General features: G+C 30.9%; 1 protein-coding gene across 2 annotated transcripts; it reads right to left on the reverse strand.

The window, feature by feature from the left end:
- Positions 1-3,931: 3,931 nt before the first annotated feature.
- Positions 3,932-12,860, reverse strand: elg1 (enhanced level of genomic instability 1). 2 transcript variants are annotated; one of them, XM_074180102.1, is made up of 6 exons: positions 12,480-12,619; positions 11,229-12,427; positions 8,540-8,753; positions 7,472-8,226; positions 6,017-7,100; positions 3,932-4,490 (listed from the first exon to the last, which is right to left on the reverse strand). In XM_074180102.1, exons 2-6 carry the CDS (start codon positions 12,229-12,231, stop codon positions 4,238-4,240), a joined length of 3,309 nt encoding a protein of 1,102 aa, XP_074036203.1. In that variant the 5' UTR covers positions 12,232-12,427; positions 12,480-12,619; the 3' UTR covers positions 3,932-4,237. The 2 variants fall into 2 exon arrangements, with proteins under 2 accessions (XP_074036203.1, XP_023020716.2); XM_023164948.2 differs by having other exon boundaries at positions 11,229-12,860.
- Between the last annotated feature and the right edge of the window lie 510 nt (positions 12,861-13,370).

Genomic DNA, 13,370 nt, shown 5'->3' on the forward strand with positions numbered 1-13,370 from the left:
ATATTAAAATTGTCACAATAAAAATTTGCTTTGTACGAATATTAACAACAAAGAGGTGTAAATATAAAATGAAGTTCATATAAATATAAATAAAATATAAGTATCACTGAAACACATTAAATAATAATGTATAACGAAGTCGAATTTCACGCATTAAAAGTTCATACAGTAGAATTCATCTAATGAGTAGAAAGCATTCGTCAATAGAAGTTTTTTTTACGGTACTTTTGAATTGTTTTTTGCTATCTAAAATTTTTATCTCATTTGGTAGGTGATTGAATAATTTTTTACCATTATAAAATATGGAATTTTTTATTTGTGTCGATGTTGGAATTGGTAAGGTTATATTTAGTGCTTGTCTTGTGTTGTATTGGACAATTCATGAGGTTTGTTTTTAAATTTGCAATGCATGAGACATACTGATTCTAAGATAAAAATACAAGGTAATGTTAAGATTTTATGTTTTATAAAGAGTGGCTTGCAAGAATCCCGGAATTTAGCTTTGCACATATACCTTACTGCTCGTTTTTGCAAAACAAAAATCATATTGAAGACATATCGACTACATGATCCCCAAAAACAGATTCCATATCTCAAATGTGAATCGATTAAAGCATAATACACACTTTTTGCCATATCTACACCAAGTTCCCATGAAATGGTTCTTACAGCGAAACATCCTGATGCCAATTTTCTTCTGAGTTTTTCAATGTGACTTTCGAATTTCAATTTATCATCTATATATAAACCCAGAAATTTTGTTTCCGACATATAACTTATCACCTGATTTCCTATATGAAGTTCTTGAAGATTACATTTGAAAGTTAGGATGTTAGTTTTTGATATATTGAAAGACAACCTATTAGCATCACACCAATCTTTAACTTTTCTAATATCATTCTCAATCATTTGATGCAATTGTGTGCCATTTTTATCATGCCAAAGTATTGTGGTGTCATCTGCAAATTGAGTGAACTCTCCGGAAATATCAATTGAGGCTAGATCATTTATATAGACTAAGAAAAGGGTGGGTCCCAGAACTGATCCTTGAGGTACCCCCCATTTAATTTCTAATTTGTGTGATAAGTTGCCTTGAAGAAATACGCTTTGACTCCGTCCGGATAAATAAGACTCAAACCACTGGATTGCTACATCTCTAAACCCATATTTCTCTAATTTTTGCAACAGAATTTTGTGATTAACACAGTCGAAAGCCTTTGTCAGATCACAGAAAACTGCTGCTGCAACTTCCCTATCATTCAGATTCAGGTAAACGTTTTGAAGAAGGTTGAAAATTGCATCATTTGTTCCTTTCCCTCTTTGAAATCCGAATTGTGTAGAAATAATAGTGTTATGCTTATTCAGAAAGGCCATTATTCTTTTTTTCACGAGTTTCTCTATTATTTTTGAAAGTGTGGGTAACATTGAAATTGGTCTGAAATTTGCGGGATTATCAGTATCACCCCCCTTATGTATTGGAATTACTATTGCGATTGTTATATTTTATTTATTAGATATGTGGACTTAGTTTTGCTAAAATTGTGTTTCTGGGTATTTGTGTTTTTGAATTTTCTTTTTTTTTATTATATATACCAGATTTTTTAACAAGCTTTGTCAATAAGATTGTATTTTCTTGGACAATAAAGTATATGTATATCTACTTACCTCACATCTAAACTCGACCTACACTGAGTTCACAATCTGTCTACTGAGGTGGTGACACACCTTCAAGGGTTTATGACTTGATGCCAGAGTTCCAATCTAACTAGTCTTCGCAAGTCATGATCTGCCTACTCCCAAGTGAGAACTAACGGTCTTCATGTTCTTTTTGAATTGCTATTAAAATTAGCGGGGTTTTTCATTTATCCAGGAACATAGGCATTGTTAATAAACTATAACGAATGAATAATGGCCTGCAGTGATCACTTGCAGATGCACCAGCCAGAATTATGAATACCTTTTTCTGAATGACAAAAACTTCATCAGCTTTAGCTGATAAGCCCCACTGTTCGAGACCATAGGAAATTACTGACTAAATTAAACTGTGGTATATGAGCTTGAGAACATCAAGAGAAATTGTTTTGTTTTAACCAACGAAGTAAATATATATGTTTACTGAGCTTTAGTTTGACACTATCAACATGAAACTTCCAGGTAAGTTCATTATCAGTATCAACACCTAAGAATTTAGTACAGTTAACTTGATGTAAAGTTTCATTATTTAATCTAACCAAATAGCTTTTATCAATTGTTGTATTTTTAGTAACAAAGTTGAGCATTTGAGATTTAGCAGCTGACCATTTATAGAACACCACTCAGAAACTTGATCAGTTACTTCATTAGCTTTGACAATTACTTCGGACATAGTTCCCGCAGATACCAAGATGTTAGTATTGTCCGTAAAAATATCAGTAATGGAAACTTTTGAACAAAATTTTGGAAGATCGTTTATAAAAACCAAAAATAGAAGGGGGTTTAAAACAGAGCCTTGAATTACCCCTCTTGATATACATTTTCTTTCAGAATTCATTCCATTCACACAGACCAGCTGATTACGATCAGTCAGGTAAGATCCAATTCAATGCAGAGCCACGTATACCATTAAACTGCAATTTGTGTAACAGTATGTCATGGTCAAAGGCTTTGCTCAAATCAAAAAATAATTCTAAAGTCTGCTGTTTGTTTTCCAAGATTTCCAGCGCATGTTCAATGAGTTGATCAATTGCACCTACTGTAGATTTATTTTTTCTATAAGCATTCTGACTAGAAGAAAATAATTTGAATGATTTAAAGTAACCATATAATCTTTGATAAAACAGTATTCAATAATCTTAGAAAACTGACTAAGTAGCGATATAGGCACGATAGATGCACAGTCAGATCGAGAGCCCTTATTTTTGTATATTGGTAAAACCTTGGACATTTTCAGTATATCACGAAACCTCCCTTCATTGAAAGTGGAGTTAACTATATGACTCAAAGGCTCAGAAATCACATTGGCAATCTTTTTAATAACATGACCAGGAATTTCATCAATACCGGACGATTATATCTTACAAACTTTTTTGATAACTTATTCAATTTCCATTTTAGTTGCTGGGTATAAATAAATACTTTGATGAGCAGATGACATATAATTGTAATTTTTACTTCATATATCCCCAACTTTTTGTCTTTTAGAGTTATTTACATTTGTTGAAGTGACTACTTTCATGTTCAACTTTTTGAAAATATGATCCAAGTGTTTCTTGGTTCATATGGAAGGACAATGAACTTTGAATCCATATCTTTTTGAAAAGTCAAAGATTCTCCATAAATTTACGTTTCCTTATTAACTTATCTACTATATTTGAAGAATACCTCCTCCATTTTTCCTAATATCGTACCCGTCTTTAGGGAAACATAACAAGCTTATGATCAAGAAAATTCAGATCTGCAGTTTTGTATTATGAACATTGGTGTGAGTTATCAGGAATATATCTAAAAGTATCACTAATACATCCAAGAATGGTAACTCCTCGTTGTTTTCTATTTCATGTGAACTTAATATTTGTGGATTTTAGAAGCCAATTTGCATCATACAATTCAAATCAATATCTTAGGAGCAATCACAAAATAAAAATTATCGCACAAGGAAACAAATTCAAGTGACCTCACAAACCAATCAGGCAGCTGTTAAACTGTGGTGTTATTTTACATAGTGAATCTCTTCGAAGGTCACGTTCACATTTTTGTTCAATGTTGTCTTTAGATACTTACCCATTTCAAAATTGAAATCAATAGTTGTGAACATACTTGCTAATATAACATAAGAAGAATGAATGACAGTATGATAAAGAATAGCAAGTTAGAATTCTGACCCACAAGTTTTATAAACAATATTTTTTACTGATACTGTGAATATTGGGTTTGTATAAATGAAGAAAGTAAACTGTAATAAGTCTTATTGAATTGGTTTGTTACAATTTAAAGAAAATATAATTGATAGTATTTGCCTTAATAAAATTGATGTACATATACAAACTTCCCAATTAGAACACTAGCCTGATTTACTAATCTTTTAAATAAATAAGTATAAGACATTAATAAACTTAAAAAAGAACTATATACATATACAATAAAACCATTTTTTCCATCAGTAATGATAAACTAAGTTATTTAGAAATCGGTGACAATTCTAACGACAAAAAGTGTTTCAAGAATTTACCACTTTTTATACACTACTATACAAATGAAATCAATCTGTTTCTTTCATTATGTTGCAAGCTAGTTTAACTGTATTAGCATTACAATTAACACCTAGATCCTTAAGATAATTTCTGAAACGATTTCCACGTTTCGTGTTGTTCGATGCTCGAATAGTTTCCGTTCTAAACATGTTGCGTAGCATTGGCATGTAATCAAGAGAAATTGATTTTCTCTCCAAGTGGTTTGAGACAGAAAGTGCCTCAAGAAAGATATCTTCACAAACATGATTCTTGGCCCTCCACCTGAAATATGCAAAATATAAATTTGTGAGATTGTAATAATTTGATATACTTAAGAAGTAATAGCTTTTGTTCGAAATTAGTGAGCAATGGTCAGATGTAAGGCTTGAAACCTAGGAGTGCAAAAAAAAGAATAATTTATAAAATTTTAAGGTCAGAATATTCTGATGAGTTGAAGACAATATGAAAAACAAGAAATAACCCATAAAAGATTGAAATAAAAAGATAATTTTTAAATAAACAAGAATGAAAATAAAATAAGCCCAAATGTTGTTAACTAAAAATAAAATATCAAGAATATACTTGTGATACACTGTTTGGAACCTTTGGTGTAGTGATCATCTTCAAGAGGAAGATTAAACTGTTTAATGGTGACACTTTTGAATCCTTGAACTCGTGCTATAATTTGCTGAACAAGATAGAATCACGTCTTGACGAAAATGAGCACAAGCACAAGAGTTTTGATCAAGATATTTGAGTATGGACAACTCGAAGAATGTGGATAGTTTCGTTGGTCGTTAAAATCTACTTTGAAGTGTACATTCTGTGGACACTCATTGGTAACCTTCGATACATTCTGGGATTGGGTTTACTCATGCTACAAAATACTATCCAATGCTTGGATTTTTTTACGAAAAAAAAAAACTATTTCAGAAATTTAAAACTGCCAAAAAATGTTATGAAAAAAAATCTTATAAAAATAAATTTACTATATATAAGAAAGTTGATCTGCTGACTTCTTGTGTGAAGATTCAGAATTCTGGAATACTTTATTTTGACTGAAAACTTCTTCATAGCCTAAATTAGGATTCAGTCAATTTTGCTAACATTCACTTTCGAACTTCAAAACAACCAATTAAAATCGGAAATTGAAGAAATTTAAGGAAAATAATTTGAATTTTCCACACCAAAACAAATCTAATATGTTCACAAAAACAGTAAAGGTGAAAAATGTTGTGTTTCCAAAAAATATTCAGCAAAACAAGTATGTGAAAAAAATTTGTTGGAAGCCATGGAAATTAATAAATTAATTAAAAACCATAAATATGTCTTCGTACTGAATTATTTTTGTGCTGCACCAAGACACTCACTTCTAGCTCAGTCATTGACTGAGAATTTGAATTAAAATTCAATCAATAATTACGTTATTAGTTTGGTATCATCAGCGGCTGAGATAAAACCGACAGAAATTGTAGAATGATTACATTGACAACCATTAATAAAATTAACTACTACTAACTGTACCAAACTGCTGTCAGTTTGGCTGCAACCGCTGATGATACCAAACGTCCAAACAATCGTAATTGGGAATCATGATGCAGCTGAAACACAAACAAGTATTGTGTTAACTATAAAGGTACCTTTGTTGTTAATTGTAATAATTATCATGAAAGTGTCATGAAGGTGTTTTTGGAAGGTGTTTTTGGAATCGGATATATATTATCTTATTGTTGATATTAAGTAACTTGTAATATTTTGTATTTGCAATTTTTTTCAGTCAGCCCTAAGTGTTAGTGAAGTCATATTACCTTCGTTCTGCTCTGTTGGGCACTGCCATATCTAATTTGGGATATTCTCCAAATTGTTTGATATGCCCATCAACCAAGACGTGAGTGATCTCATGTACAAAATCAGCATCTCCACTGAAAGTCCTGAAGTCCTCTCTTAATTCCAAACTATCACTAATACTACAACTGATATTTTTCACAATGGGTTCGATACTATCTGAGTAATTAACTTTTCTAAACATTACATCAGTGAATGCTAGTGAATCATATAATTTGCTGGCTAAATTCAATTTCCTTTTATCTTCAGGATTACTTTTGAACTTGTTCGTAAGAGGGTTGGTTTTTTCAAGGTATGAACATTGCTGAAATTTCTGGATTCTTTGACAGGATGATTGTGGAAGATTGAAGATGTTTGGAATGTTCCACCAAAGCATTCCTAGATTCAAATAATAAGGAACTGAAAATGGTTCGTCAACATGAAATATCTCAAAACTTCCAATGTAGTGAATGGACGGATCTATATCCTCATTAGTGTTCTCCGTGGGAAAAGTATCAGGCTCTTCATCATCATCTAGTTTCTCTTCACAGCTGCTACGTTTTTCTTCTATTTTGATAGGTATTTCATTTTGTGAAATTTGTCCACCAGATGACACCCAAAACTGAAGTTGGAGAAGAGTTTTTCTAACATCACCCTTGTTGACTTCCAATAAATTTCCTATATCATTTTTGTGTACAAATATTCCCTCAATAAGGCAAAGTATTTGAAGCCAAACAGAGAGGGAGTACGATGATAGAGATAAAAATGGTATGTACTCATACTCATTGAGGAATTTTTGGACAAATACTGAATCATAGTTTGTGGTTGTTAGAACGATAGGTCTTTTGCTGGTAGTGATCAGCTGAGTCAAAGCTGAAATGAAACCGTCATCTTGTTCAAATACAATGTCAATATCTTCAATTAAAATCACACACATTTTTTTATTCGTTTGGCTTTCTGTGTCTTCTATTCTCTCCTTTAACTTTTTTTCAGCAAAAAATTGAGATTTTTGTTTTCGAACTTGATGGGATTGGGTTGCCTCTTGTATTTCCAGAAGAAGCCGTTTTCCTGCAAGAATGAAGGTAACTTTGAATATATCTTGGAGTATATTTTGAATGTATAAAATATCATTCTTGTATAATATTTGAATGAATATATATATTATTTGAGATGCTTCATGATAATAAAGCGAATATACTTTATTATTATGACAATCTTTATTAAATAAGGGTCAACCTGTAACTGGTTTCCAAGAATTGAAAAATATGTATATCACATGGTCTTCGTATGCAACTAATAGAAAATATTTTAGAACATGTAAGATATAATTTTGAAACGATAAAAATCTTTGAGCCTATTGTTTTTACTCTCATGAAGTAGATGCTTGATACATTTACTTTCTAGTTTTCAACACAATGTTTTAAAGAGAAAAACCTTACCTGTCCTTTTACTGGATGCATTGAGCTCAATAATATTGAAACCTAACTCATTGCAAATGGCATAAACTGCAGTACTTTTTCCACTACCACAAGGACCCCCCAAAACCACAGTATTACCAGGAAGAGCTGTACTATCTCTGCTATCGTAATCTGATGTATCGAAATCTGATCCACTGCTTTCTGTTCTTCTTCTTTTCAAGTTTATATCTTCACTGTATTTCATCCAGATAACAAGCCATTTTTTCAGATTTTTAACAGCTTCAGAATTACCAATGATATCATCTGAACATTTAGGTTTGTATTTTTCTGTCCACATACTATGTATCGTAGAATCTGAGTCAGATGGTATAATGGAAGCATCGTCAAATTTACCACTAGAATTTAATTTCTTTTTTTTTATCTTTTTGGTTTTTTTAGGAGACGTTTTTTTTGCAATTTTGTCTGTTAAATTTTTGCCACTTTTTTCATAAATACTTCTAAAAGATTTGTAAACAGGGTAATTTGGGTTATCAGTCTTGATTTTATTCAACAATAATTTTAGTTTATCAATTTTCTCCATTTCCATTTTTATGTTGATTTTTTGAGGTAAATGACTTCTGGTGATTTCTTTACATAAGATATTTGACTGATCTATTTTCAGAGGTTCAGATGCATATATTTCCAGTCCAGGATCCGGTAAATTCCAAAATCTACTGTCACATTTTTGTTGGACATGACTGATGGTTGGAAATATGTTACTATTTTGCTCTTCTATGCTAATAAAAAAAATATTCAATTAATGGACTTCAATAAAATTGAACACATTTCAGCATAAAAAATGCAAATTTCTGTAAAACTGAGTTTGAATCATTCAAGACTAAACAAAAATCACATTCATAAATAGAAATATTGATTACATTGATTTCCAAATTTTAGGTAGCGATTACCTAGTTTCTATTTTTCATTATTACACCAAACAATTAATAATAGTATACTCATGATATTTTATAGTTAGGAATAAGATTTTTTTAAAGTAAGACACTTCATGTAAACAATATATCACTTGATAATTCTTGAATGAATACCCACCTTTGTTGTTTTTCTTTAAGTTTCTTCAAAGAAGAAGGTATGCCACTCATTAGAAACTGCCTCCTAGCCTCTTTTACTCCAGGATCTTCCTTGGGTTTGGGTGTAGCTTTTGTGAAAACCGGAGCAATTCTCGAATTTTTACTTGTTTTTTTGTTAATGTTTGAATCCTCTTCACTCTCGGAAGATATAATAAGAGTATCCCTCTCGGTTGCCTCTGAAAATAACAAATAACATTTTTTGTGCAGAGTGGGGCATTGAATATATTTCACTAATTTCCTATAGAAAATTCATTTCTCACAGAAAGCCAGATATGATTTTTGAATTTTTTCTTTTTAATTATTGTTTGCTGATCCCAAGTTTGAAACAAATGTTTTTAGTTAGATATATGACCATTCAAATATGAAAATGTGGAAACATTTTATTTCAGAAGTATTTTCTATTTACAATATGAAGTTATATAATGAAGAAAAGAGAATTGAAACTTTCTATGTTTTTTACCACTTTTATTTGTAACTAACATTACTGCAGTTTCGTTCTATAAGGACATTTTCAAACTTATATATATAGTATAAGTTTGAAAATGTCCTTATAGAACGAAACTGCAGTAATGTTAGTTACAAATGAAAGTGGTAAAAAACATAGAAAGTTTCAATTCTCTTTTCTTCATTATGATCTCCTACCACGTAGTAACGTCTACATCCATCAATTTATTGAAGTTATATACTTTGATTAAGCATTTTTTTGAAAGTGGTACAAAAATACCACTTTCTCAAGTTATTTTACACTGCGTTTTTAATTCAGTTGACCAGAGCCTTGCATGAGCATAATGTTAAATGGTCCTAAAAAGTATGAAATAATTTAGAAAATATATTTAACAAAAGCCTGTTACTTTCATTAAAATTGTCTATTTTTGAAAAATTGTTAAAAATAAGTATGAGAGTACATCATTATAGAAAATAAAAATAATTTGTTTACATTTTTCAAAACATTTTGCATTAAAATCATTTTCAGATAGCCACCTTTCAGTATCACCACTCCACTTTTTCCAATTTATATAAAGTAGACATACCTATTCTCCTGAAAACATGCTTCAATTGCCATTCTCGCTTATAGGAAGTTTACTCGTGATGAATTCAACGCCACTTGGACATTTTTTATGTATATTCAATGCTTTCAGGGACTGAATCTGAGCATGATATGCTGTCTGATGAACAGAACAAAATAGAGAGTCCGATCAATTGTAGCAAAGTTGTCTACTTTGGAGAACTTTGAATAATAACAAAAAATCGACTTTACCTTATTTTTTTGATCTGGAGATATAAGGGAGAAATGAAAAATTTCAAAACTTTGTTTTTGGCTTGTTTTTTTGTAATCACAAATATATGCCCCAATAATTCTCAGTGGGTACATTTTTATATACTTTCTATACTTTGAATAACAAAAAATCGACTTTACCTTATTTTTTTGATCTGGAGATATAAGGGAGAAATGAAAAATTTCAAAACTTTGTTTTTGGCTTGTTTTTTTGTATTCACAAATATATGCCCCGGTAATTCTCAGTGGGTACATTTTTATATACTTTCTATTCAGTATGTCTAAATCTTATGAAATATTAAAGAATAACGCTAAGAAATTCTTAATTGAAAATTGTTTTTATAGTTTACAGGATTCTTTAGGATAATAATTCTAATTTCAAGATACTCATTATGTACTTGTCCCTACAACTGTGGTACTCATATATCATGTGCTGTTGTGAGAGTTATGTTTTAGTTTCATTTATATATGACAAATTATGATTTTGATTGTGTATATATTATGTAGTACATTTGTTGACGTATCTTATGTACGTTAAGTACCGAAACGGTTAATAATTGATCAATCCTACAATATGCATGAAAAAATAAGTTAAAATCCCAAAGCAATAGCAGAATAATATTCTGGCTACATTCAGGACATTAACGAACCCAAGAGTAACATCAAGACGTTTTTGGTAGAGAATTAAAGTGATTGGCAAATTGGAGTAACAGGCAGCAGGATAAAGATTGAATGAAATTGTGTGACTCCGTATATTCCCTGAAATGCAATCCCATATCTCAAATATGACTTGATAAGAACGAAGTACAATGCTGATCTGGCTGACATATAATCTAGCTCATAGGCCGGCACTCAAGATTTGAATCACACCATTCCTTCATTAAGGTAATGTCTTAGGCGATTCTTTTATGAAGTGTTTTTGTTTCTATTATGCCATATTATTGTGGTGTCCACAAAAAGTGTTATCTTTCTATTTATTGCTGCTTTCAAAATAATATATTCATTGGAATGAATTAAAACTTTTAGTTTTTCAGACCCTTTGAGTGGTGGAGAAAATAGGGCGAAAATATTTGAAATTTTGTATAACCAAAAGCCAGCTTTTTACATATGCAAATATGTGTTACATATAAGTAACACTGGGTATGAATTTACTAGAGATACAATTGGGAATAAAAACATTTTTTAATGAAAAACTGAATGTAGAAGGTAAATAAATGTTGACAGTAAACTTCAGAAGTATATCCAAACAACAAATATTGTTGTCAGAATTGTGAACAGTGGATAATAAGTAATATTTATATTTGAAGAGGTGAATTAGTTGATAAAACATGAATAAGTTGAAATGAATTGTCAATTAAAGTTTAGTAATTCTTACCGTTTTCAGAAATTTTATCTATAGGCAAACCATCCCTATAATTGACATTTTTCCTTTTTCTCAACTGTCGACTTTCCTCTTCATTGGAAACTTTCTCGTTTTCATCTAAGTTAACTTTTATTTTCATTTTCCAACTCTGTGACTTATGAAGAGTAGATATTTTACAATTTTGATTCGAGTTATCACTAGGTATTTTTGATTTCTTTTCTTTATTGGATAGTTTTAAATTAGTACAACCATTTTTTTGCGACTTCATGCCTTTCTTCTCTTCAATTTTTATTGTAACATTGCTGGAGTGACCCTCATTTATTTTATTTGATGAATCCACAAGGTTGAGAACTCTCTTGTTTTTTTTTGATGTCAAAGTGGTTGAACCAGTCTGATTAACTGTTTCAACAAACTTCTCTGAACCAATAACTTCATTTCTACTCGAAATTATGTGAAAATTGCTTTTTTCAGATTTACTAGAACTTACTTTTTTTGGTTTCAATATTGTTTTTGTTAACCTTGATTGAGCAGGATTTTTATCATTATCTATTGTAACAAAAGGCATATTTTCTATTTTCTTGCCTGCTCCAACACCCTTATTTAAGTTTGGTGTCATTTTATTTAATTCTGATATGTTTTTACACAGTAAATTGACGTTTTCATTATCAAAATTATTATCTGTTCCATCATTAATTGAATATGAAGTCTTAGCCGTCTTATATCTTCTATTCTTTACAAAAACTTCTGCTGAATCTTTTGTTTCCTTTTCAACTTTTTCAGCTTTCAATAATTTTTGTAATCTTTTAGCTCGTTTATCTAATTTATAACTGATTATCTCATCAATTTCTTCTTCAGTCCTTTTTCTTTTGGATGCCCTTTTTTTATCTGCCCACATACTTAGCAAGTTCTTTCTGGCAATAAGTTTATCCTTCTTGGGTATATCTTCAGACTTTTCTTCCTGTATTTCTTTTCCAGGAGAATTCATTCCAATACTTTTATTTCTACTATCCATCATGAACTGAAAAGCATTGGGCTTTATCGATTTTTTATCATCCTTCAGCGTAAACGGTTCAGAGTCACTATTTTGTTGATTTTCTTTAAATGAAATATTTCCAATGAGTTTTACATTTTCCACATCTTCCTCTTCTGTTTCAGTTTGGATTAGATTTACGCCTTCAGCGCTCTGCTGATTGGGAGAAAGCAGACAACAACTAGTGGAAAAAAGTTCTGTAACAGTTTTAACAGCAGGATCAGACAACTTACGATGTTTATCAGTTTTTCTTCTTTTACTTTTTTTTCTTGGATGTTCTTCAACAACTGGCAAATCATTGCAAGGAGATTGATGACTTACAACTGCCTCTTCTATATGTTCTACAATTGCATTTTTCTTTGGTATTTCCAAAGTTGTCGACACTTCTATGTTAGCTGTTACTTTTTTAGTAGGACTTGAAAAGTAATCAGTTATTTCTTTCATTTTGTCAAGACATATATTTATGCAGACTTATGTAAATTCTCGAATCATGTTTTCGTATTACTTTCCAATATTTAATATTGTTATTTGAGGTTATGTCATGGCCAAAGGCGCCAAATTTTTCAATTAAAGTCGGTGTTGCCCTCAGACTAACAAAATTATTACTCTGAGGTGTTGCCATTCCTTCTTCTTCTTCTGCTTATGGTCATTGGTTCCTTAATCAGGCGCATTTGACCAGTGCGCCTCCTATTACATTATATAATAGGAGCTTCGTCGGGGGTACAGTCTGACTTGCTCGAAGCAATACCATACCCCATATGTAATATCACTTGTTGTCTGCTGTTTTGTCTGAAGTTTTCGTGTGGACAATTATTTATCACTCTTTGAGGTTCACTATTACGGTCTATTATATTCCTTCTTTTGTGCGAAAAGGTAGATTGTTGGAAAATTGTACAAAGAACACAACAAATGGTCTATGGAAGGATGAGAGACAAAATAGCAGTACCCCTCTCCCATTTTACAATTTAATATTATTATGTTTCATAAAGTGAATTATTATTTTTATAATAAATATATGTAAATTCCCTAGTACTATAAACATGTTCAAAGAAGCTGTAATGCCTGTATTAACGAATTTTTGGTATATATCATATTCAGGAATAATGTAGATAGGGCACTCTAAA

Source organism: Leptinotarsa decemlineata, unplaced genomic scaffold (genome assembly GCF_025532065.1).
Source record: "Leptinotarsa decemlineata unplaced genomic scaffold, Ldec_3_MD MMD2_tig00026282_RagTag_RagTag, whole genome shotgun sequence".
Lineage (NCBI taxonomy): Eukaryota > Metazoa > Arthropoda > Insecta > Coleoptera > Chrysomelidae > Leptinotarsa > Leptinotarsa decemlineata.